The sequence below is a fragment of the Ornithodoros turicata genome, chromosome 4 (genome assembly GCF_037126465.1).
Source record: "Ornithodoros turicata isolate Travis chromosome 4, ASM3712646v1, whole genome shotgun sequence".
Classification (NCBI taxonomy): Eukaryota; Metazoa; Arthropoda; class Arachnida; order Ixodida; family Argasidae; genus Ornithodoros; species Ornithodoros turicata.
Window position 1 is genome coordinate 80,077,587 of NC_088204.1, and position 26,551 is coordinate 80,104,137.

Here is a 26,551-nt window from a genome sequence, read left to right on the forward strand (position 1 = left end):
GCATGCGTCACTTGATTAGGCGACTGCGTCGTGAATACCTGCGAGGTACACTGTAAACTGAAAACCACCCTTATGGGTGTAAATCGCTTGTCCTATAATTGACTCCTCTTTTTACACCGTATGGTCTGGAACACCCTTTTTAGAGGGTGTATCCCGTGTAAAACGCCCTTTGAAAGGGTGCTTTTCCTTGAAAGTGCCGTCTTTTGCACCCTTTATACACCTTTTTAGGAGGGTGTTTAACGATCTTACACCCTTCTAAAAGGGTGTTTAAAGGGTGCAAAAGAGGGCATTTTCAAAGAAAAGCGCCCTTTCCAGGGGTGATTTACACGGAATACATCCTCTAAAAAGGGTGTTCCAGACCATGTACGGTGTAAAAAGAGGTGTCAGTTATAGGACAAATCATTTACACCCATAAGGGTGTTTTCCAGTTTACAGTGTAGGAAAAGTTGATAAAAGGAGGGACGTGCATCTAGTGCATGTGTGCTTGGTTTTGGTTTTGTTTTGTTGTATTTGTCCTGCTTGTGAGAGAAACATCGTTAACCAAAAAGTGTTGCGGTGCAAGAACAGCACAAAGGTAGAGAGAGAGAGAGAAACAGACACACCACGACAGCGAACTTCAAACTGATTTAATGAAAGGAAATATACGTGTACCCACTCGCCCTCTTGTGGGACACATGGCAAGTTACAGACCTATAAAAATGCTGGTAAGCAACCGTTTTAGTTAGCAAAAGCTTTTTTTTAGTTATGTACTAACTATACCACAAGTGTCTACGTTATCGGAAACATCTTTGTTACAATGCTCGAATATTGTTCCGTAACTTGGACGCTTGGAACTCAATAAGGACTGTAAGCTCCATCGTGGTTCTTATTCTGATACTCGACACGGAGGTATCTGGTTATAACAACAACAACAACTTTCTTTTAAGATTTTCATCGCCAGGGGCGATGCTCTACCCCATTGCTGGCGGTGATATGGGGAATGAAATAATGAGCCCTTTCACAAAAAGGATCGAAGTCCTGCGGTGTCCAAAAGAGCTTTCAGGGCAGAGCGTTGATGGGCTGGATTTGGCCAGGGGCCAAGCAATTTTGAGAGAGGCGGGCGAGAGTCCAGCTTTCAGCTCAGCTTTCCAGAGAGTCGCATTCGATGAATTAATGCAGCATCTTGACTGGAGGTATATATTTCGTGGTATGCGGAAAGCAATAGTTGGAGGAGGAGGAGGAGGAGTGTCGTTGGGAGGAACCCGAGAGGTCTGCCTGCCTGATTAGGCGGCATGTTTCTCGGGAAGGGAAAGGTGTTGGAGAGGAGGAGAGGAAAGGGAGAAGTGGAAGGGGAGGATAGCTGCGTCCATGGGCCGACTTCAGGGGAACTGTGCCGGCATACGCCTATTACACATCTGAGGGAAACCCAGGAAAAACCCCAGACTGCACAGCCGGCCCGCGGATTCGAACCGCGGACCTCCCAGTCTCCAAGCGCACGCGTTACCGCTGCGCCACCGGAGCTGGTCGAAAGCAATAGTTGGACCAACTCTTATCGGCATAGATGGGGGGTCGAATGTCAGTTCTTCATTGGCGGGAAGCCAGGGGTGTCGCGAGGGGTTGAAGAATGGAACGATGCTCTCCTCTCAGCAGCGCAATATACTCGTCCGTCTCCGAGAAGAGAGAGCTGTGCTTCCGTGGCGCTGTCGGCCTGTTATTCGCTTCGTCTTTGCTAAGCTGGTCTCGCTGTCACCATCCATCATTATCAAATGCCACAACTCGTCACAAGTCTTCTTCCCGAGGTGGGCGGGGAGGGGAGAGGTACCCTGCTAGGTCGCCCACGCGTCCGTATAGCGGACGTAGCCCACCGGAAACTTGCCCGGTGAAAACCGGTCACCGTGTGTCAGGTCACCACGTAGTCACTGTCAACTTCTATTTTGATTATACGTTACTAATTAGCATCGATTTCCTAGATTTCATATTTGATCCACATTATATCTGCGTCATTATGTAACGTATTGACGTCATTTGTGTACTTTTGCAGTGTACCCTTTTACTCTCCTTTCACTACCTTAAACTATACCTGTTTGAACGCGGCACTTCGTAAATACCTACAACTACCTTTTTTTACGACTTTCCCCGGCCTGCCTCCCGAAGTGGAAGAGACAGAATACGGCTTCGCGCAGCGTGTGACCGGCGACGATTAACTATCACGCGGAAACTTCGAAGTGCGTGGAACACGCAAACGGCTCGTTTTCGGCTGACAGATGCGTCGCGCGTTGAGACTGCGTTCCAGTTTCCCGCTCTACTTTTATTGCTAATGAATGGCGCTCTCATTCTACAGCAAGCACACACTAACGAGATACGCGAAGGGAGGCAGTTATTAAACATCTGTCTCAGCAACGCTCATCAACTTCATTAGGGAAAATGTTATAGCGGGCGCGATAGCAGGCAGAGAGATCGTTCACGGAGACGACACAAAACGTAGGCTGAGATGGAACGAAAACGGCGAGGCAGGGATACGACGATAAGGACGACACAACTTGTTTCGTTCCTGTGTCGTTCTTCTGTCTTGGGGGGTTTTTCGTTACTATCCAGCTGGCTCATGTTCTTTGAAACACGTTCTCGTCAGTGAAAAACTATCAGCTATGAAAAACTGGCTCGCGTTCGGAATTATTGATGTGATAGTATTATTGTGCATGGTACTCACAGGATTTTCTGCGCGATGCGAGCGAAAAATGACCAGTAGCGCTGAGCGGCGACAGGTTGCGCTATGGAGCAGACTATGCGTGGCGCAGCAGACTATGCGTGGTCACGGCGGGATCATTGCCGGTGCGGTATCAGACCACGTGACTGTGGGTTAGGGAGTGGCATGCAGAGTGCAACACCGATTATGTGTGTGCTGCGTTTTGCTACAAAAGGTGGTCGTGGGACCAACTAAGAAAACGATCTCGGAAGATAGAGCAGGAGAGAAAACATGCCAGGCGAGAGAAACGTGCGAGAGAGTGAGGTGAGGTGAGGAAAAATTGTAAGAAACATTTTGAGGTGAGGTGAAAAAAATCTTCTCCCAGAAAATTGAGGTGAGGGCGAGGCTAGTGAGGACAAACGCCCACCTCTGCTATCGACAAGGACAAGGGGATGAAGGACACGCCAAGCATGTTGCTGCACAACGAAAGCGGAGAGCAAGCTCCTTGTCGCATGTGGGAGCGGATCTTCAGTTTCAACGGTATTTCGCGAGCGATCCGTTCGGAACACCGTATCCAGTACGTGGACGTTTTTTGTTCGCTAATGATGCTAATGATGTCTGTGTTCGGTGAAGCATTTGCAGAATTTTAAATTATCCACGTAATTTCCTAGCTGTTCAGCGAATCAGCATCAATACTATCGCATACTATCGCATCCCTCAAAAGGGACGCAAGACAGCAGGTCTTGAGAGCGCGTAAGGCTGAGCAGTGAAACGAATACAGCGAGAATTTCTGCTATAAGATTTCGAATTTAGATTAGAATTTATCTGCTTCAGTTTCCACTACTTTACTGTTTTCACTTCGAGTTTTTTGTAGACGGCTTTGAAAGAGGCAGCATGTATGCAACAAAATAAAATACTTGTGATGTGTGCATTGCTAAATATGAAGAGTGTACGTGTAACGTATGCGCCTTTTTCTTCTTCTTCTTCTTCTTCCTGCTTTTTAGGACATGGTACCCAAGCGATTTGGGGGACCCAATGAACTTTGGGGTCGTCGCCGCGCATACCCAGCACTCAAGCAGTGTTTTGGGTTCAAGGGGCGCACGCTATTTTTTTTTTTCGAAAATAGCCTAGGTATATCGAAACTCGCACACAAGTGAACTTGCGTCAACCTCGAGCAGCGCGAGACGTTGCGAGACGGCTAAAGCAATAACAAAAATTAAAGAAACACGCGTCGTTTAACGTAACATAAATTTTAAAATGATATTTGAGACAAAAAGACCCAATTTTCTATGTACTTGAACCATACTATATCTAAGCAATAAAAATCTTTTTTAAAATCTAAAAAAAAGCTCGCGTTTTTTTTTTTTTTTACTTAAATGAATTTCGTACACGAAATGAATACTGTGCATGGTTACCGCTTGGTATGGAGCTATACGGTTAATACTGATATAGGAGAGACCTTCTCAGATGCTAATAATGAGAAAGTACCCACGAAATATGTACACGTGCACAGAGCAACGCGTACAATATCTACCTCTTTCACACACACACACACACACACACACAGACATAAATGGGATGATGATGATGTGGTGGGTCATTCTCCGCCGTTATGGCGGTATACACTGCCCCATTGCTCTTGTGGAAGGGATGAGAAAGTGATGATGATGGAAAGGTGCCCCCATAACAAGCGACACGCGATGCGCTGCAGAATTTGTCGCTGTCGCGTCTGGTCATGGCGCGACTTCCTGGTCCATTTGAGCAGCGACATTTCGTCGCCGAGAAATGATGTTTGTTGGAGAACCACTGCTTATTTTATTCGAGCTAAGTTGTAAATTGCCATAAATATACCAAAAATAGTACTTCACTCGTCAAAACGAGGAGAACTTTTAATGAAGGTGCTATGCAATATTCGCCGTAACGCAGTGGCGCTGCGGTTGAAGTTCCCAACGCGCCGCCCACTTCTTCGTCTGCTACTTTTGTTGGTTGCCCTCTCCACCCTTTCCCTTGCCCACGCGTTCAGTTCTTGTTTCACGCCGCCAAATCTAGCTGGTTTTGTCAAACAACGGGCAACAAACTCAGCGACGTGCTACAAATATCTACTGGGAGTAGATGCAGAAATATTCAGCCGCGACAAAGCTTTTTTGACGCTCGTGTGGCGGCAGTGACGTCGATTTTGTCGCTTCTCGCGTGTATCTGCCGCGTGTCGCTTGTTATGGGATTCGGACTTTAGAGTTCATCCATTAGTTGACAACCCTGCAGACAGGAAGACCAGCAAGCGTTGATACCCCATATACTCACGCGTGTTCGCGAGTGGCTACAACACGCGAACAGCAGGTAATATAGTGGTGAAAGCTTGGCCGCTGGAGAAGCTCTATATATCCGGAGAAACTCCATTCGAGAGATGGGACGAGGGAGAGAAGATGAACTCGCGCCATACTGCCATAACATTTCGAGGCAGGTCAGACAATGGACTATACCTCCCTTATATAGAGAATGACCATATCCATTCAAACGAACAAAGCAGACCTCGCCAAGAGAAGAGAAAAAGATAGCGATGTTCCTCCTCATTCTCCTTTCTTCCTTGGAAAGTGGCCATTTCATCTCTGCTGCCACTAAAAGTCACCGGCAGCGTTTTCTTTTTTCTATTTTAACTTCTTCTTCTTCTTCGCAGCCTTTCTACTGTTTCTGCCCTTCTGCCCTTCTTACGTCAACGAGTAGAGACCCTTCGTACTGCAGTGGTACGACGAAAAGTCTCGCATCCGTTGGGCCGTGAAAACTGCGCGGCGTCCAGAAAGCTGTATGTCGTGCGCAATGAGTACTTTTGTGTGTGCGTGTGTGGGTGGGTGGGGGGGGGGACTCCGACTGTGGCGCACTTTGGGCGAACGACACTCAAGCACAAGATCTAAGTACGTCACTGCTGTTCGTGCGCTGTAGACTGAAAGAATGTTAATCGCGACACTATACGTTTATTTTGTGAATAGGCGCGTTTACAGTGAAGGAGGTGAGAGTCGACTGGACGGGAGAAGTCGATTTCTCCTCCGCGTGTAAAGTGGAGTATATATCGACTTAAGAGAGAAGTCGACACAGCGAAAAACAAGTTGTTACGATTAAGTATATGTAGTTCAGACGACAGCTGTCGACTGAAACCGGTCGGGCAACCTGTGGCAACGACTGTCACGCAAACCCACGGGGCGATTATTCGACTGGTGCTTTCGGTCGACGTGGGCTACGTTTTCGTGGTCTACACAATGCGCGCTGCATACACCCGAACACCCGAAAAATCATTAAAGACTATTCGTTCCATATTGCAGTTGGAATGTCTTATTGCGAATGCCAAAAAGGAAAAAAAAAAGAGTTATTGATGTCAATATTGGAAGGGAGACAAAAAGACATAGGGAAAGTTCAAATTTCAAAGCCACACATATTGGATGACAAGTACAGGGCTATAGAAAAAAAAATGCTAGACAAATGTACATGCATATGTACACTCACTTCTTAATGCATCCTATCCAACACTATTATACAGTGAACCCTCGTTATTATGACTATGATCGTTCCCGAAAATTTTGGTCATAATGCGGAATTGTCATATTAACGGGGGAGATTTGCGGAGGTTTCACTGCATTGTTCCCCATGAGTATGGTCGTAAAGCGCGTATATGTCAGATTATCGGGGGTCATATTAACGAGGGTTCACTGTAATGTGCGATAACGTCAGGCATTTGAAGCGCACGCTATCGTTCACGGTATATATACTCGTTGCAGAACAGTTCTCTGCTCCCGGACACATCCCAGATACATCGTCCATACACATCCCAGACACATCGCATGAATGCTCAAACACTTGCAATGACCACAAGTGAGGCCCCCGACTGCATCACTAAGCGCATTCTTTTCACTTGCACCGCCTGCACCAGATCTGAACTGGGTTATTTGCGTGCTGCACTTTCCTGTTGAAAAGAAAGGCATTACTAATAAAGTTCCTTTCAGCTGGAAAGTGCAGCTCCCGAAAACCTGTCTTGCGTTGAGTCCAAGGTAGTGCAGTCCAGTGCAAGTGAAAAGAATGCGCTTACTGTAACTTGCAACTCAGTATTGAAACAGCAGAGGAGAACATCGCGTGCATTTTACAATTTGGCACGTAAAGTCCGACAAGTTGCCTTACCTTGTGGAGTGGGGCTGGTGTGATGGGGACGAGGCCATGGGCCATGCCGCTTCAGTCGCCCGGCGGTCGACGATACATCCCAAGGCACTCGCCGACTCAACTGCAATCAGACGTGTAGCGCGTTCGATGCTGCTAGCCCGGGATCGCTCGCGCTCGCGCCTGCGCTCGTGCGCGTCTCTCCATCTGCGCGAGATTCCGCGAGAGGGCCCTTGAAGGCGGAGTAAGGATGTTTGAGCGCGTCTGATTGATTGATTCGAAAAGGGAAAGGGGGAAAATTGAATTTGTCACACTGCAAAGAGGTAATGTTTATTCTGGTCAGGTGGTACATGGTCGTGACACGAAGACGTTTTTCCTAATCCACGCTCCATCAACGCTCTGCGCTCGAAGCTCTTCTGACATTTCTGGACACCATCGGACTTGGATCGTTATTGTGAAGGGGCTCGTTATTTTATTCCCCCCATTCTAACCAGCAATGGGGTAGAGTATCGCCTGTGGCGATGAACCTCCCCACTCTCCAAAGCCAAAATAAAGTTGTTGTTTTTCGGGGGATTCCTTATACGCATGTGCATAGGAATTCTTGGGAAACAAGGCAGGCGGTTTTCGTCTTGCCTCGACCACAATAGAGGTGCGAGTTTTAACCGTAACCATCAGAAAATAACCACATGAAACGTCCTTCAAAAACGTTGATTCTGGAACAGGACGATGCATAGCGCTCCACTTCTGCGTGCACTTAATGTTTGGTATGATACGTGTGTTAAAATATAAAAAAGAAAACATACGTCCTGCTCCTGTTTACACCTTCAAATACCCTTCATGGTTGCCAATACTTCTAAATCTGCCTCTTTTACAAATAAAGAGGTGCCAGCTCCCGCGGCAGAGTGGTTAATATGATCGCTTTCCACTCCGACGGACTGGGAGGTGACGCGGGTTGGAATCCTGTCACTGGCTGTGCTGTCCGAGGTTTTCCCTGGGTTTTCCGAAGACTTTCCAGACGAATGTCGGCGCAGTTCCCCCTGAAGTCAGCAAAGGATGCATACTAAACCCTCCCTGTCCCCCACTCCTTCCTGCTGTCCCCTCTCCATCTGTCCACGTCTGAACGCCGCTCATGGCCATAATTGCTTCGCGGCGCTAACACGAAATTTAAAAAAAAACAAGGTTACAATGCGCCCCTAAAACATTTTTATGGTGTCAATATAAAACGCCAGTGGTCAGCTGAGACGGCTATCAAACATCACCTATGGAGGTAAGAAGACATCTCTGATGGTTGGCACCTGGCGACGAGAACTTGCGTAACGTCAAAACGGTGTGAATGCAGCTCTGTCTGATTCTTTCGTGGCAGCCAGCGACATCTCGGTGAATTAGTTGGTAATTCTGATCGTGAAGCTGTGGGTTCGAACCCAGACAGCAACTTTACGGCATGAGGCAAGTTGCTTACACCGCGAGGGACGTTAAGGAACCCTCATGTCATGGTTGATTGGTGACGTATTATTGCCGAGCGATCTGCCTGTCAGTCAGACCGTGCGTCACCTCACTGGGTACTGTGTCGACGTTTGTTTTAACAGCGTCTGAGGAAAACCCGGGAAAAACAACCAGCCGCGGTGCCGGAATTGGAAGCCGTATCACCTACCACTCCTGGCGTTTAAGGTGGCTATTTTAGTCACTAAGGCCCGGTTTCACCAACGTCGATTAACACTTGAACAGAGATCAACGATCCCTTAACTTGAATTTAACGCTTAACTGTGCTTCACTGAAACATCCATCACATCACCAACAAACATTTCTAAACAAAAACAAAAACAACCGAGTGTTAACTTCAAATTTTAGCAACCCTTGATCCCGGTTCAAAGTTAACCAGCATTGGTGAAACCGGGCCTAAGCCACGGGAGCTGGTAAGCCGTGTTAGTATTTTTTATTAGTGAATCGCACGCAATACGCATAACTCTCAAGCATGCGCACCGCATGCATCACATTGATGACAGTATACATGGAGCTGTATCGTTTGGTTGGTGGCTTTGGTTGTGGCGAATTGCAGAAGAAGGAAGGGGTCGTCGTCCCTTTGCGATTATGTTCCTGCTGCAGGACGTCCCGTCGCCGGCGGGTCTGGCCCTGACTCTTCGGCGCATGCGCACATCCCGCAACCTCGAAACTCGCATCGATCCTACGCTCATCACCAGCAGCCTTTGAGGACACTTGGGATCCTAGAGAAGTCGCTCAAAGTGAAACATGCGCCTCAACATCGTCAATACTGCTTCCTGGTAAGCCACAGTGTTATCTGTCCTTTATCTAATTCTTATCAGTGATGTATCAACATCTTCTAATTCCCCCCCCCCCTTTTTTTTTTCTGCGTACGCCTACCATGTGTGTTGGTCATGTGCCTCGTAGATCTTGAAGTGAGGATGTATCGGTTCGTAAACTCTTTCGAGAACACCTTCCTTCGTATCCTGGAAGACGTCCTGTGCAAAACGCGTAATATGTAGTTCAGTGTAAAGCTGGGTCTTCGTTTAACAGCAATCAGTGTGAATTGTTTGTGCGGACTATACGTGGTAGTTCTTTCTTTGCAACCACGTTAGTTCGGCCATCTTCAGCTATGTTGTACGTGCGGTACACGTTGACATAATTGGTGTGCTCTGGAAGTTCCAAGCCTCAAGGTGACGAGAGGCTGCGATAAAAATTTTAAAATACTCCTTTGCCAAGTATACAGGTGCAAAGAATTAACGACGCACGTAAAATGAGCAACGGCGGCAAAAGTTTAATGTTAGGGGTTTTAAGGCTGAAAAGAATCTGTCTTCCTCGGTAGTGTTGGAAAGTGTCGTCTGCCATTGGTGCCTAGGAGTCCTTCTATATAGGGTTGTCGTGTAATGTAAATAATGGAACGAAAAGTACACACACTGTAAACTGGAAAACACCCTTATGGGTGTAAATGGTTTGTCCTATAACTGACACCTCTTTTTACACCGTACATGGTCTGGAACACCCTTTTTAGAGGATGTATTCCGTGTAAATCACCCCTGGAAAGGGCGCTTTTCTTTGAAAATGCCCTCTTTTGCACCCTTTAAACACCCTTTTAGAAGGGTGTAGGATCGTTGAACACCCTCCTAAAAAGGTGTATAAAGGGTGCAAAAGACGGCATTTTCAAGGAAAAGCACCCTTTCAAAGGGCGTTTTACACGGGATACACCCTCTAAAAAGGGTGTTCCAGACCATACGGTGTAAAAAGAGGAGTCAATTATAGGACAAGCGATTTACACCCATAAGGGTGTTTTTCAGTTTACAGTGCAGAAAGCGTCGCTTAAACGGAAGGTTTGTACACAACGTTCTGTGATATATCTCCACTTTATATCACCTTAGGCTTTCCTTTGTTTCTCCATAGTACGTGTTCTCTTTTATGTCTCCACACCTTTTTTTCACACTCCCTAATACCAACACACTTTGTTATCTCTGTTGTCTTTTTTCTTTTTTTTTACCCTAATATCTCCCCACCCCCCTTTATGTCAAGCTGACTTTCTCCATTTCTCTCTTTCTTTTTACCAAGCTTCCGATATCTTTCGATGTTTACCTTTTTTTCTTCGCGCCATTAACTTTTCGCTTTGCCTATGGCGAAATCTCCTTCATGCTGCTGCTCCGACGTCATTTCTCGAAATGGATCCCGAACAGAAGATAGGCCAAATGTTTTCGACGACCTTTTTGTCATTCCTGAAGAACCGCGCACAATTTTGTCCAGCGTCGATTTAAAAAAAAAATGGAATTATTGTTTGCCATTGTTGCGTCCCGTATTACACAACCACGTCTCATATCGTTCTCTACAACGTGGAGGAGGAGGAGGAGGAGTGTCGTTGGGAGGAACCCGAGAGGTCTGCCTGATTAGGCGGCATGTTTCTCGGGAAGGGAAAGATGGTGGAGAGGAGGAAAGGGTGAAGTGGAAGACCGAGCGGAATCCGCTCGGGGGGAGGATAGCTGCGTCCACGGGCCGACTTCAGGGGAACTGTGCCGGCATACGCCTATTACACATCTGAGGGAAACCAAGGAAAAACCCCAGACGGCACAGCCGGCCCGCGGATTCGAACCGCGGATTCGAACCGCGGACCTCCCAGTCTCCAAGCGTACGCGTTACCGCTGCGCCACCGGAGCTGGTTCTCTCTACAACGTCATTCTATTGTAACGGGCATTGTGACGATTCTTACGGGAACACTGATGCTCAAAATCACGGATTCCTTGTCCGGATCACGGATTGTTCCCTAGTCTCGGGTTTTTTACATTATGCATAGTCTTCACCAGCTCGCTTGCTTCCTAGCCATTTTTTTCATTATCACGGATGTGTTTTATTTGTTCACTAACGCTGTTTGTAGGCCTCTTTCTGTTTGTTTGTTTTTTGTGTGTGCGTGCGTGCGTCCGTCCGTCCGTCCGTGTGTGCGTGTGTGTGTTTCATTTCTTTTTCTTTTTTTAAAGCAATAGCTAGTCGGCCTACGCCTGCCTGACCTTTCGTTCCTTTCTTTTTTCAATAAACTTATCCCCACCCACCCCTCTGTTCTCTTTTTCGGCAGGTCTATATGCAGCACTCTAAAAACCGAACTTTGATTCAAAACACGATGAGAGCAAACACGCATTCAGGATTATCTCGTTCTCTTTCTCGAATCATTGAAAATGGAGGGGAGGAGGGCATACGCCTTTTTGTGGCAGTTTGGGCGTACGTTAATTGACAGACTTGGGGGCTTAATCGCTTCATCGTCGTTACAAGCTAACGAGTGGCGGGAAATTCAAAAAGGTGGGCACGTGACACATAGCGCGTGACGTGTACCACGGCCTTCACGTATCGCACGAAGAGCGTCGTGCACGTGTTTTATCACGTGCCCACATTTCTAAATTTCCCGCCCTCTTTTTGAATTACCCGCCACTCGTTAGCTTGTAACGACGATGAAGCGATTAAGCCCCTTGGTTGGTGGTGACTGGTGACGTGTTACCCTGGTGGCAGGGTACACGTTGCTTAGAGACACCGCCTCGTCATCATGGTTGTCTCGCGGCGTGAAGTCAGCAGTTATTCAATTAACCGAGCGGTCTGCTTGTCGGTTAATTGGCACAAAAGGGGCGTACGCCCCGCTCTCTCCTCAGATCACACAAGTCAAATCAATCAAATGTCGGCACAGTTCCCCGTGAAGTTGTCCCAGGACACACGATCCCCCATATGTCGTGACGTCAGTCGTGACGTTGCCCTGCCTGACCGTGGCCGACTACGGCAAGCATGTGTTCCATAACCACCACCACCACTCCTCAAATCAGAAGCGCTGACTATACCATTCGACGTCATGATTGGCGTAGAGCGTGTCACGTGACCCCAGGGTTGCGGGTTCGAACCCAGTCGAGAATGCTGTCAGTCGGGCAAAATTCATCCGCATACCGTGCACTGTGGCGTCGCTCGTCATCACAGTCGTCACGCGACGTAAAATCCCGAATTATATTAGCGCGTCGCTTTCAAATAGCAATTTCTTTCATTCTACGCGCAAACAAGATGCTAATTAACACGCTGCGTAGAGCAGATTCTGAGTAAACATGCCAAGTACAAAGGGGCTGATTTAAGGAGGACGAACAAAGATGGCTGAAAGGCTATCTTTCGCGGACGCTGTTTACATAACGAGCTTCGTTTCTTCTAATGGAGTTCTACGCAGACTATGTAACCACCTACGAGAGTTATTATGTTACGCACACGAGCATGTTATAGCATGGAGTGATACTTGAGTGGGCGTTCTTTTCTCTTTCCCACTGTGGGCCGATTCTTACATCTGTCTATCAATGCGTATAGGCTGGTGGCCATCTGCTTATTGGCAGGAAGCGCAGAGCCTCGTCGTCATCAACGCACGAGACGGTTTCCCTTTCCTCTGGTAGACATATCCGACATGGTTGGTAAGTTACGTTAGCGAGTCTTATTACAGCGCTGACGAAAATAAATCGGCGAGGATCGGCAGAAAAAGTAGCGAGAATCGCACCCATACCTCTCTGACTGCTGGTCAGGCGTATAGAGATGTGAAATTTCCGAACATTTTGAATGGCTCAAAAAAAAAAAAAAAAGGACACTCGTTCGTCTCACTTTTTGTTTGTTTGTTTCTTTTTAGAAAAATTAATTTGGAAGAAAAAAGATCTCTCTTAGAAGTGCAACATTTCCTTAATTTTGAGGTGGCAAACTCAAATCCAGCAACGGAGCTACTGTTCATTGCTGTGGTCTTGAGTATATGCTTGATTGATTGATTGATTGATTGAAAGAAAGAAAAAAATGGGGATGAGTATATGCTTTCCTTTTGCGTCTCCTTAGACTCAATGAAATATTGCCCTTCTCAAGTATGCCCTTCTCAATACGCTATAACTCTTGTAATCATAGTCGAGTTAATCATGCAGTGAGCCCAGTGTGGATGTCCATCTGGATCGTACCTTTTCCAACGCAGGATTTCCGGCAGCAGAAATCGACCTTTTACGCCGGGTCCGTCCAGGAACGGAGACGCCGACGGAAGAATTGCGCTACGTCCCAGGAGACCCAGATTCCGGTCTTTCGGTGGCCTTTGGCATTGGGCCGAAAGCGGACGTGAAATTTCCCTACAGGCTTATTTTGCCGTCAGTTATGTTCAGGGATTTCGCTCTTCATGTAAGTACCCGAAGAGTGCATCTCGTATTCATGGGCAGGCTATAGGGGCGACAAAGAGCTGGAACGTGAAATGGAGCATCGTCATTGGTTCTCGCACGCACGTGACCATGCCGATGCATACCTTACGGTTCGCTCTTACTTGTCCTGATACAGTAAAGATAGCGCGTGACAAGGGATCGATAGCATACTGCCATATTCTCGTTCCTCCCTTGCGGATCTCCAGAGTGCTTCAGAAGGACTTGGCAATGCATTGAGCACGCGCTCGCCGGCGGCGACTTGAATGTTTTGCTGAAGACTGTATGCTTGACTGCGACTTGAATGTTTTGCTGAAGACTGTATGCTTGACTGCGACTTGAATGTTTTGCTGAAGACTGCTATGCTGAATGCTTTGCTGAATGCTGAAGACTGTATGGTGGAGGGTGCGAATTCCTTCACCGGCTGTGCTCTGTGCGGTTTTCCCTAACTTTTTTGGCAGTCTTTCACTGATGTCGCCACAGTTTCGCAAGAAGTCGGCCCAGGACGCAAATTCCCACTGTCCTTCCTACTGGCCCCCTCTCCGTATGCCTGCGTTCGGGCACCACTCGTAGCCACAATTGCATCGCGTTGCTAACACGTAATATAAGATAAACAACCTCCGCAGGAGTTGTTTCACTAATAATGCCCCCGCCACACGTGCACTCTTCAATGATCATTGAAACCAATCGTCATTGAACACGCGCGTGGCGCCATCTAGGGTGTAACGTGTCAACACTTCAGGAAGCATTGGGTCCAATGCTTTTTGCGAAGTTGAAACGTTACACACTCGGTGGCGCCACGCACGTGTTCAATGACCATTAAATTCAATGATCATTGAAGACTGCGTCCATCATGAAGTTGTTTCGCATGCGTTGTCGAAATGACCTCTGACAAGACAAAAAGAGGCGTTATGTCATTGCTAGGCAACGCGATCAACGTGCCTGAAAGTGTTGCCCTCACACTTCTCTTCTGAGTCCCTCACTTCCTCTGTTCTTTTTTTCCCTGAAAAGGCCATCTTTCATCCCGATATATATAACCACTTCCTGAGGGACACATTCGGCATCGACGGATCTGAACAGTACCTGTTTGCGGTGGTCAATCCTTCCGAGACTGTGGTTCAGCTTGGACTCCGGCTCGACTCCGCGGCCGAAGGCGACCCCGGGAAGGTAACGCTTCTCTACACTGACGTCACTATGCACGTCGCGTCCCAAGAGCTCACGACGTTTGTGCTTCCTAAAGAAGCCGTTGGCAAACACGGCTGGTTAAGGTAAGTCACTTCAAGCGGGCTCCTGGTGGGTCCGTTTGAGCGAAAAGTGCGAATCATGACGCAGACTCAGAAACTTCTCTACTATACTACTCACAAACACGACTAGCACGCGCGCTTGGGCAGGAACGATGATCCTATAGTTTACCTGTAACGCGCGAGAGAAGTATTTGATCTGGGCAGGCTTAAACTACCATAGAGGAGACTCCTCATGATGGAAAGTAAGTGATTCCTCACTGGTGTCATTCGCCAGTGCCTCTGGCACGCGCCGCAGTCCTCGTCGCTGCTTGTGCGTAAAGCACCGCAAAATCTAGTGAGGACGCCACGGAGGAATCTCCTCAACGCTCGCACAAGCGGGCCAAGGAGCTGCACACCTTCTAGAAAGCCCTCCTCTCGTTCAGAGGTTCCGCAAGTGAATGAGTGATGGGGATAAACTATAGGACAACGGCACTTCGCTGGCGCAGTCTGGTGGCCGTACCTGCTCGAGCGTGGATAGGGGACGCGCACAAGCGAGGCGAACGTGCTCGTTCGGTGCCCCGGAGCGCTAGACGACCCTAACCTAGACTAACTAATGTTATCTAACCTATAGCTTCTTCTAACCCGATATTGGGCATTCCCACAAGCGCCACCGCCGCGCCTCCTCGCTACTGCGGCTGGTACAAGTGTCGTTGCCGCAGTTGAGCCGTGAGCGTCCAGAGAATTGAAGGAACTGAGGCAGGAACCCTCACAATCGAGAGGAACGACAAGAATGTTTATTACGCGCGCCGGGTGACGCGCATGAAGAGCGCGGCGGCGCAACCAGCAGCGTCGATGACGATGAGGCCGCCGCAGAATCAATGTTTTCACCGCTCCCATAGACCGCCATGCATTCAGGATCCAATGAACTTAATTCATAAAAAAAATCAATGGCTCGTCCTTTGTACTCTAAAAAAAATTCGTCACTCGCTAAAGAAGAGCGAAAGGAAGACAATAACACCTGTCTCGCAACGATACTCCGCGCTGTTCGTGTGACGTGTGGGAAGGAAAGTTCCCCGTAGGGTTACTGAATACGTGATTCCGCCGAGGCGTGGAACGTGGTTTTCCTCGGACGCTTTCATAGACATATGTCGGCACAGTTCCCTTAGAAGTCGGCCCAGGACGCACATTCCCCCAGTGCATCAGTCGTGACGTTGCGCACCTCTGTGAGGCCGACGACGGCGAGCCCTTTCAGCAGCACCACCACCTCACGTGTAAATCTATTCTCAATATCCAATTATTACATAAACAAAATACAGAAGCCGACACTGAAGATTTTTGTTTAAGTTTAATTTGTACAAGCTTTCGCGTGGAGGTCCACGCTTCCTCAGGTACAAAGTGAAGTGGTGACACACATAAGTATATATAGTATAGACACTGCTGTACAAAGAAAGGGAAGGGGGAAAGGAGATATGGTGCCACATGTCTGTGTACAATGAATAGCTGGGCAGACGGATAAGTGACCTCTAACCGTTTAAGAACAGTAAAAGGTGTTGTTGTGAACAAAAAGGCTTTTACAAAGGCCTTTTACTGTTCTTAAACGGTTAGAGGTCACTTATCCGTCTGCCCAGCTATTCATTGTACACAGACATGTGGCACCATATCTCCTTTCCCCCTTCCCTTTCTTTGTACAGCAGTGTCTATACTATATATACTTATGTGTGTCACCACTTCACTTTGTACCTGAGGAAGCGTGGACCTCCACGCGAAAGCTTGTACAAATTAAACTTAAACAAAAATCTTCAGTGTCGGCTTCTGTATTTTGTTTATGTGATCTACAGGACTTGACTTCCCTCTTCGTATACGCATCTATCCAATTATTAGTGATGTAGACAGTACGTTGCAAGTAGCGCTGCGCCGTTTCCGTATAGCGAGACGAATTTTCGGTGGGCAGCGAGACCTCGCGGCTGCTCTCTCTACGCCGATGCTGATTGGTAAAAGAAAAAAGAAAAAAAAAAGGATATGTTAGTCCCAAGCCACTCGGGACTGGCTACTCCAGGACGGGTTATTTAGGGCTCATAATAGGTATTTCCATTCATTAGTTCTTACGTTATTGCTACATCACACTGATGTAATACATATCACTGAGAATATCACCTGATGATACTAGTCTCGGCTATCTTCTCTCACATGTATTCAGGTTCAGCTTGACGCTCACCGGGAACAACGTGACCCTTCAGATCCTCAACTGCACGACACTAGAAGACATCCAGATGACACACGAAATCAGTCGGATTCCCAAGGAGCTTCCGTTCGACCCCGCTTCTACTTTGTACATCGGTCAGGCCGGGTCAATTATTGGAGGACGATTTGTGGTACGTCACATAACGTTCGTGTCAATAAGTCATAGCTCGCAGGCAGGGCCCGGCGAGAGAAATGACGGGCCCCGCGGATGAGTCCTGCCCGAGGCCCCCCTCCTCACGCCTCGATAACGTAGTCTAACGGCCGTATTCTTAAACGGCCCTCGCCGCCTCGACTCCAGTGTGCGAAGGAAAGAAGCGATCGTCCACTTAAGGATCCTTTGAGCTTCAAGGGAACACCGGCGCTACCGGGTGGTACTCCACGAACGCACGAAAGATTCCCCCCTTTCAGGGCCCGTTCCGAGTCAAGGCCGAGTCGAGGACCGTTTAAGAATACGGCCCTAAGTATTTCTTGATTATGTGATTACGTGTGTCCGTCGCTGCTCCAGAGGGGGTCCATCAAGTCACGGTAAACCGCATGTATCGGCTTATAGTCCCTGGTGCTAGCCAACCATAGGGCCTTGGGTCGGGCTAGCCCCTGAATAGGTTCGGGTACCGTGGCTACATCCCCGGCTGCCCCCCACCCCCCTCCCCTCTTGCCACCCCTGCTTGTAGGTAACATTTCGTTGAGTATGAGGAGAAGAGGACACAAAGACAAGAGACACGAAGGGACAAACTCAAGTTCTTGTCGCGTCTTCATGCCTTCTCCTCGTACTCAAGTAAATGTTACCTACACGTTCATTGCACCAGGTCGCTTGCATCTTACTTACCATAGTGAGCGAGGGTTTACACAATACCCAATAAACAGGGCGTTGGGCGGGTACAGCTTGGGACAAAAGTTTACGGAACACGGCACTGGCGTATTTCTTCATGCGAACGGCCCCCTGCTACATATCAAAAAGATATCGAATAAGAAACGTGTGTTCGGCTATTCTGTCCACCTCTCAATGTGTGCATCCACCTCTGTTTGCTGCTAGGGTGTCGCTCAAATGGAGAACTGTGACAACCCCGTGTTCCGTAAACTTTTGTCCCAAGCTGTACAAACAAAGGCAACGCGAAAGTATTTTAGCCACCCGCTAATAGCCACAGTTGCTTCGCGGCGCTAACAATGAATTCTAGCCACAATGTACGCCCACCGGAACCATCTCATCCCTGCAAGCATCTCGCGCTTGCAGCACTTTGTTTGAAAAATATAACGTTGGTCTCAAATATGGTTGTTGAATTTACGTTGCACTGAACGATGAGTGTGTTTCTTTGGTTATTTCCCGCAGCTCTCTCACAACAATTAGCGCAGCGTGAGGGCAACGCAGATTCACTCTGGAAAGTAGAGGTGCAAAATTTCCGGAAATTTTGAATCGCTCGAAAGAAAAACTGTTTTTTTATTTCGGGTTTTTTTTTCCGAAAAATTGGAATAAATGGAAACAAACGCGGTTACTGCTGAGACGAAGCATTGCCGGCCAAGCCACAGCATAGAATGAGCTAGAAACTTTAGTAGTGTTCACCCACTAGGCATAAATGCGGAGCAGAGCATCCCACGAGACTGCGGTCTACTCAGCGATAGGTAATTGGAACAACCCGTCCACTCCGACCAGAACTGCGACGTTATGTGGACGCGATGGCGATCGCTTCGAATAGCCAGACGGAGCTCTAAGTTGGTGGTTGTTGGCGGATTAGAGGCACCTAAGGCACTGTTGGTAGGTTGGAACGCATCGAAGGCACGAAATTTTACATTTTTGAATTTTGCCGCCTGGAAATTTTGGGCAGTTTTTCCGGGGACGGAGGAAAAAAAACGAAAAAAAAACATTTTTTCCCACAATTTCCGGGGTTTTTTTTTTCGGGGCTTCGCATCTCTAGGAGAGAGTTTGAGTTCTGAGGTGTGCGCAGCCCATTTTGTTTGTGTTTGGTTTTGTGTGAACGTCTTTTGTGTCCAGATAAGGGCACCTGATTGTCCCTGAGATACGATACCAATTGCAGGGGGCCATACAAGCGCTAAGACTGTTCAGCATTCCGGCATTGGCTCCTCTTTGTCAGGACAGTTCCGGTTTCCAGGTGAGTACAGTTGTTCCACTCTGGATATTATTCCCGCCTATACGTTCCGCTTGAGTGACGCTGTCGAAGCACCTTGTAGCATTAACGTTTGGAATCACCATTATTGAGGGGGAGAATCTCTGTTTACGCTTCAGGGCGACATGCAGCTTTATGGAAGAGTCAACACTCTCGAAAAAGATTTCTCGAAGACAAAACGGGAAGAAGAGAAAAAAGAGAGGAAGCCAGACGAAACCTTCCCTGTTGGTCAGAAGGTAAGGAAGGTCCAGCATTACAGCATTTAAAAAAAAAGAATCGATGTTTTCGGAATATGCACGTTGCGCAACAACCGTTTCCGCACGAATTCTTTCAAATTACGCAAAGGTCACAACAGGTGAATTAGTTGTCCAGTACCTCCTGCTGTTGGGTATTTCCAATAATGCTGAGTTGAAAGACACAACAGATTACAGCTTAACATTTTTCAAAAGCCATTCCTGCATGCTTCATTTCTCTTTGGGGAGGTGGTGGTGGTGATGATGATGATGATTAGGGTTTTATGGCGCACAAGCGACAATGGCTATGGTGCGCCATGTTAGGGAAGGACAACACCCCCATATTGAGACGCACTCACCCACTGGACCCAAACGCGTCAAACTGGACGCGTCAAACCTCGAGTAACCTTCATCAGTTACATAGTATAGCATAGTTAGCTTACATAGTTAGCTTCTTAGTTACATAGTATAGCATATCCTTGTCTAAGGCACATAAAAGTAGCTGCGTTTCATCACGTCCTATATTCTAGGGAGAAAAGGGAGATAGAGGTTGGGAAGGTGCAATGGGTCCACCAGGTCAAGATGGATTACAGGTTGGTGATTCACAGCTTTTGACTCAGGAATTAGGAAACATGACTGTAAGCTCGCAAGGGAAGCATGTCTTTCAGACTGTACACTAAGACAACACAAGCGACGTGGAGACTTGACGCCATATTCGCGGTCCGCCCTCAGGGATCCCACGAGCCAAGTGCGCTTCAAGGAGCCCTCTGTCTTATTGCTTCAGTCACGCAACGGCCTTCCTTTCTTAACCTAAGTTGTTTGTTTCTGTTTCTGTTTCTGTTTGTTGTCTGTTTGAAGCTCACTCATCGGGACACTTATGGTCTTCTGGAATGTAGTCCAACGTGCCCTTAAGTGAAGGGAACGATAGGGGAAAGGCGCTGCGGTAGAGTGCGTCTCGAGAATCCAGGAGAGGTCTCCTCGAAGCGCACTATAGACTCTAGATGGGTAGAAATCCAGCGAACCGGTAGAGATGTAGGAAGGGAGTTGCCTCAGGACAGAAGCCGCCGATATTTCGAACAGAGACTGTTCTTCTTCTGGGCTGTTCTTCTGGGCCTGTTCTTCTGGGCCTGGGCCTTCTTCTGGGACTGTTCTTCTTCTGGGAAGAAGAACAGTCTCTGTTCGAAATATCGGCGGCTTCTGTCCTGAGGCAACTCCCTTCCTATAGACTCTAGAGGTGTCCGAGGGCGGAGTAGAAATACGGCGGAAAGAGAGGGTCCTTTGAAGGCTCGACTCTGTGCATGAGGGGGTCTCTGAGGGAGGAGCGAGGATACGGCGGTGAGACACTGAGCCTATATCTTCCTTGCTTCGGTGCCTTAGTCTTCGAAGTCGGAGATATTTCCCTCGTCAACTTAATAGTGGCCTCTCGTCATATTACTCTCTCGCTTGAATTGTGTAAACTTGTATGAACTTGATATCACGATGAGCCTGTCATTGTCCAGGGTCCGAGAGGCGATAAAGGCGATAAAGGTGAACCTGGTATGCTGAGGTACGAAGGCGTCGAGCCCGTCATTGGAGAGGTAATTAGCGTTATTTTTTTACTACCTTTGCACGGGGGTTCTGCGCACCTAATGGGTGTGAAGCATGTCCTAATTATTATTTTGTCATATCAGGAAGGATATATAAAATGGAGAGTGAGGCTACTCCTGTCCTTGTATAATTGGATGATGATAGAAATAAATAAGGGAATCAGAGAAGGCGGTGGACACGGAGCCCAAATAAATCACATTCATTGTAATAGTAACGAAAACGAAAAGTACGGGTCTGTTTGGTACATGACTGACTGTTGCGACTTTTACACTAAAAAACCGGGGGCAATGAACAAAGCAGACAACACACATCTAGCTGTCGCAGCTTGACAGCTAGATGTGTCCTGTCTGCTTTGTTAATTGTCCCCGGTTTTTTAGTGTAAAAGTCGCCTACAGTCAGTCATTGCAAAGTAGATCCACCCAGTTGCTGTCTGTAAAAAGCCACACAAACACCTTCAGCACTCGGAGATGTATCCCACAGGCCGGGGACCCCACTCGGGCCCCACTCGGGCCCCACTCGGGCTATAACGCTATCTGACGATGTTGTTGATGCCGATCATGTCAGTTTATATCAGTTGACCTGTGTTTGCATGAATATTCCCAGCATCCTCGTAATTTTGCACGACGCGGTTATGCGCAGCAAACATTCAGCTTATTAGTCTGTACCATAGGATGTGTCTTCCTGTTATAGACGATTATTACTGTCCCTCAGAAAGGTGAAAAAGGCCGTCGAGGACGAAAAGGCGTCCCTGGAGCACCTGGTCCTCCTGGTTTCGATGGACTGCCGGGACCGAAGGGTGAACCGGGACTGGGTGTGAAGGGGGACCAAGGAGATATGGGGCCACCGGGACCTCCGGGAATGCCAGCGCAGGTAGGCAGGCTTACTTCGCAACGTTAGAAAAACCAGAAGCCTTTTCCTCAATGTGACACAAGTGACGTAGTCAGTCCCACTCACTATTCTGGTGGCAGCTGAGGGAAGTTCGTCGCACTGTTCATTGCTCCAATGAAGTTGTCTTCGGACAAGTCTCTTGTATAGTCACTTGTATAATACGTCTGCAATAATTCATAACGAGTTGCTGCAACGACATAAACGAGAGTGATGTGACGAAACTGTTCCCACATGAATTGATGTCTTCTCATGGTCCGAGAGACCATGCTTCATGAGTTCATACCAGTTCCAGTTCAGTATATGAGTTCATACCAGCTTGCCTGCACCATCTCCCTTTTGGCTTTAGTGATGTCTTCAGTGATGTCTTCTTCTCTTCTCTATTCTCGAACATGGATAGTTGGACGACGTTTTCCTGGGCGCAGGTGAGTTCACGCACGGAGTGATTAGTCGCTGGTCTAGTTACTACTCCGTTCAAATTTTTCTCGTATATAGCCTCAGTGATGCATGTCTGCCAATGCTCTGTAGTGGTCTTAGATTTTGTTACATGCGTTCATCGATCTGTTTCATAGAAGTGGAAAGGCGTCAGCACTTGCCCAATTTCAGTAATGTTTTTTGCGACCGTTTTACGTTTACGCACGGTTCAGCAGTTTTTGTTACGGGATCCATGTAAGCCACTGTGCGCTGCACGGGGAAGCTTTGGCGTCAATTTAAAGATGAACAACAGTAGATGAACAAACTAAGGCAATATAGAATAGGATAGGATGTATCTCTACTGCCAATGTCCTTGCTGCGCGCTTTCTGGCTAAGTGGACTGGCTAAGGGACTAAAGACTGGCTAAAGACTGGCTAAGGGGTCTGGCTAAGTCTGGCTAAGCTCGTCCGTTCCAACATTATTAACGTGCGCGACCCTGGAGGCAACAAGCATTTTGATTCAGAAGTGCAGCAGGGCGTTCAATGTCTCGTTGCATGCAACACATAGAACTGCCATAGACACGGCGGAAACCGAAACCGATGTACTGAAACGTCTGGTGCAGAGGTGTCTTGCCGGATTCAGTCCCGAGCGCGTCTCAGTGAATTGTGTGTGAATTGTTTGTGGATCAGCAGCTGATAAGATGTTGCTTATTCATGTTGAGAAGCGAATTTCTTCTACAGGTAAAGGCGAAAAAGGAGACATTGGTCCTCCCGGGTTTCAAGGTCCCCGAGGACTACCAGGAGAAATGGGCCCCATAGGTTATGTAGGAGAGAAGGTAGTTTCCATACGTGTCTCGCATATTGTGTAAAAGAGATAGTTACATGCGCTTAGATACATGTAAAGGTCATAACCTTCAGCAACCACATGTTAATTCATGAATAGCTTTCAGTCTCATAATATGTACATTGCAGGGTGAAAAGGGGCACCCAGGTACACCAGGACCGCCAAGTGATATTGTTGGACCACCAGGGCCCAAGGTGAACTGAACCACTATATATGCCATTGCTACCTGCTGATGCGCCAAATGGAGATCAAATCTCATACCTAGTCAATCAATCAATCAATCAATCCACGAGAGAGCTCGTGACACGTAACAGCAGCGACAGTCGTCTTGTACAGGGTGTTACCCTATAAAAGTCTACCCGTGCCGCCATGCCGTACTCGCCAATTACTCAATGCAGGTGGCACATTGTGCGATCTTCATATAAAGCTCATAAGGACATTTAATCTTTGTGAATTTCGAAGTGATTAAGCGCCGCAACACGAAGTTATAACTCAAAACGTGAAATTCCCGTAGTCGAAACAATCAAGATGGCGGCGTTGAGAAGAGCACTTGCCATGCTGCTCCCCAGACGACGACGTGTCGCATATCCTGCCAGCCGGATGGAACTGCAGTTTTCATTTCGCTTTCGTGTAACTGTCGTATTTTGCTCAGAAGTAAGCAACATGAGGTACGAAAAATGCCGACGTACTCAGCAGAAGACACCCCAAAGGGATGTCGTCTGCTTACTGAGAGGCGCCATCTTGGCTGTTTTGCCTACGGGAACCTCACGTTTTGCGCTATAACTTTGCATAACGGTGCTCAATCACTTCGATATTTGCCATGGATGAATGTCCTTATGAGGTTTATACGAAGACAACACATTGTACCGCCTGCATTGAGTAATTGGCGAGCACGGCATGCCGACGCGGGTAGACTTTTATACGGTAACACCCTGTATATTCCCTTTCCAATCAGGGCGAACGGGGAAATCCCGGGCCTCCCGGACCTCCAGGAATTCCTGCTCCTTGGGGGGAGACACTGGGTGAGTCCTGGGCCATTGGGCAAACGTTATCTCTCTCTCTCTCTCTCTCTTTATATCCCGTTTTGTGTAGATGTCGTGTTCTCCTTCCCTTGTATGTGCGGTGCGAGACGACTGACTCGCAAACGATACGCGCACTAGGGGGACCTAGTTTACGGCACAACGTGGCTTCAATGAAAGACCTGTACTATACCGTTGTGCTACAAATATGCATTCTGAAAGTCATTGCCTGTGTCACACATGTGTCCATAGGAGCAATTAGGTTCTCCAGTATCCGAAAGAGCGGATATGCGACATAATTCCCTCTATCGTCATTATCGTCATCTCGCCATCTTGAAAGAAGTCCACCATTAATGTTTGGAAGTGCAAAGTCATAGCAGACTCTAAGCGCCGAGGTGTTGTTCTCAACTGAGGGTGGTTGTGGTCCCACGGCGCAAGTTATAACCCCGCGGTAACGGCGGCACTACTGTTCCGAATAGTCCATATTTACCACACTTGTTTCACTCGCTGAATATTTTTCTCAACTCTCGTTCACTGCAGAGGCCTCGACAACGCAAGAACCCGAAGGAGCTTCTTCGAGACCTGGTGCCATAGGACAGGTCTGCTTGATCTATGGGTTTGATTGTTGCTACCCTCTTTATGCCCTTGTTATTTCACCCTGATAGGTGCGGACATTCGACGATATGGAAAGCCTTCTGCGTGCTCAAGACTCTGTACGTCGTGGCACCTTAGCCTTTGTGCTCGACGAAGAATCACTCCTCATCAGAGTAGAACAGGGTTGGAGGCATGTCGCCGTGAGTTACACCCTTTTGTATTCACCGTTATAAACAAGTTAAGAAATGAAATTGTGAAGGTGCGTTCCGATTGGAACTTGTACTGTACAGTATTGGCAGTCATGTAGATGGGTAAGGGAGACTTCATGGGTACGTCTCAATCCGCCTAATTCCGCCTAATTCAAATTATAGGATTGACAAGGTTTAATGAGTGACCGGCGTTAGACGAAACGGGACACGGAACGTCCCACTTATTAAGTTATTCTGGCGTTACTCCAATTACCATTATCCTGGTGTTGATGACGATTATTCTCTCCATCTTTTTCATGCAGCTTGGTCAGCAAGTCACACTCGTGGAAGAGTTTGAAGCGGTAAAAGTTTGTTAATGCATACCTATAGCGATTCGACGCTGATGGAAGTTCCAGTACTAACCTAATGTTTCCAACTCGTACCTGCAGGACTAAAGAACGCAAGAAATCCTCATCACAATGCGTCGAAAGCATGAGAATTTTCGATGGAAGATATTTCACACACAGAAAAGGGAAAAAAACTCATCCGAGCCATTTTTGCGAAGCAATACGGTTGTCATAACGGTTATTTAAATAAACTGTTAAAGCTACAAAAATGGACGTTTGCTGTAAGAAACCGCTTTGCGCACGTCTCTCCATGTGCGCTTGGCCAGTTCCATCGGGAGAGCAACTTTTGGCCCGCGCTATGGATGGGGTTTCGTGCATGCTCCCGGCGGGGGTCACACGGGTTTGCTTTGTCATTGGAATGCTAGCATTCCAGGTACGATGCGTGCTCTGTGACCAGCTCCGGTGGCGCAGCGGTAACGCGTGCGCTTGGAGACTGGGAGGTCCGCGGTTCGAATCCGCGGGCCGGCTGTGCCGTCTGGGGTTTTTCCTGGGTTTCCCTCAGATGTGTAATAGGCGTATGCCGGCACAGTTCCCCTGAAGTCGGCCCATGGACGCAGCTATCCTCCCCCCGAGCGGATTCCGCTCGGTCTTCCACTTCACCCTCTCCTCCTCTCCACCACCTTTCCCTTCCCGAGAAACATGCCGCCTAATCAGGCAGGCAGACCTCTCGGGTTCCTCCCAACGACACTCCTCCTCCTCCATGCGCGCTCTGTCAACGGTGCACCAGCTCGCGTGGCTCAGTGGTTAGCGTGCTGGCCATGTCACGTCGAGACTGGGAGGTACCCGGGGTCCAATCCCGGTGCCGGCTGTGCTGTCTGAGGTTTTTCCTGCGTTTCCTCAGACGATTTCAGACATATGTCGGCACAGTTCCCCTGAAGTCGGCCCAGGACGCACATTCCCCCAGGGCGTCAGTCGTGACGTTGCCCACCACCACCATCCTCACTTACCGCGCGCGCGCCTCCTCTTCTCTGGCACCCCCTGGTGTTACGTCACTGCATACTTGTACTCCCTAATAACTAACAAAAATAAAGTGAGTTCTTTTGTTTACTCAAGAGTAGCATGTCTATCGGTCAGACGCAGCAGGACCTCAGTTGACCAGTTGGTAGAGTGTCCGCCTACGGGTAATCGAGGTTCGCGGGTGCGAACGTGCTCAAGGACTCCAGCAACTTGGTGGAATGGTACAAGTAGCTTGAGAAAAATTAATCAGACGGCTACTGTGACGTTGGTCGTATTTTACTATACTGGTGGAAGCTAGGGGCAAAATATGTCCGTTGAATCATCCAGGAAGATGCGTATTCCCATATCGCAGACCGTGCTGGAGAGATCTCAT

The 26,551-nt window shown here is 48.0% G+C and overlaps 2 protein-coding genes across 2 annotated transcripts in view; one reads left to right on the forward strand and one right to left on the reverse strand.

Moving 5' to 3' along the window:
• LOC135392060 (uncharacterized) overlaps positions 1-6,921 on the reverse strand; it is a 79,533-nt gene extending 72,612 nt beyond the window's left edge. The window contains exon 1 of the mRNA XM_064622701.1: positions 6,827-6,921. Coding sequence (XP_064478771.1) covers positions 6,827-6,864 — 38 coding nt within the window. The 5' untranslated portion in view covers positions 6,865-6,921. The remainder of the gene's footprint in view (positions 1-6,826) is intronic.
• A 1,976-nt stretch (positions 6,922-8,897) lies between these two features.
• LOC135393539 (collagen alpha-1(XV) chain-like) lies at positions 8,898-25,417 on the forward strand. Its single transcript, XM_064623948.1, has 18 exons — positions 8,898-9,081; positions 12,620-12,720; positions 13,257-13,453; positions 14,479-14,735; positions 16,888-17,062; positions 18,962-19,036; positions 19,171-19,287; positions 19,815-19,877; positions 20,784-20,861; positions 21,583-21,741; positions 22,157-22,181; positions 22,911-23,005; positions 23,142-23,207; positions 23,969-24,035; positions 24,573-24,631; positions 24,698-24,826; positions 25,138-25,176; positions 25,264-25,417. Exons 1-18 carry the CDS (start codon positions 9,050-9,052, stop codon positions 25,267-25,269), a joined length of 1,740 nt encoding a protein of 579 aa, XP_064480018.1. The 5' UTR covers positions 8,898-9,049; the 3' UTR covers positions 25,270-25,417.
• The last annotated feature ends 1,134 nt before the right edge of the window (positions 25,418-26,551 follow it).

What these genes read in the sequence shown, in the direction of transcription:
- LOC135393539 (XM_064623948.1), top strand. Translation starts at nt 9,050, where the DNA reads ATGCGCCTCAACATCGTCAATACTGCTTCCTG. An exon ending in GGCAAACACGGCTGGTTAAG is followed by an intron (nt 14,736 to 16,887) that starts GTAAGTCACTTC and finishes ACATGTATTCAG; the next exon opens with GTTCAGCTTGACGCTCACCG. An exon ending in CAGGTCAAGATGGATTACAG is followed by an intron (nt 19,878 to 20,783) that starts GTTGGTGATTCA and finishes GTCATTGTCCAG; the next exon opens with GGTCCGAGAGGCGATAAAGG.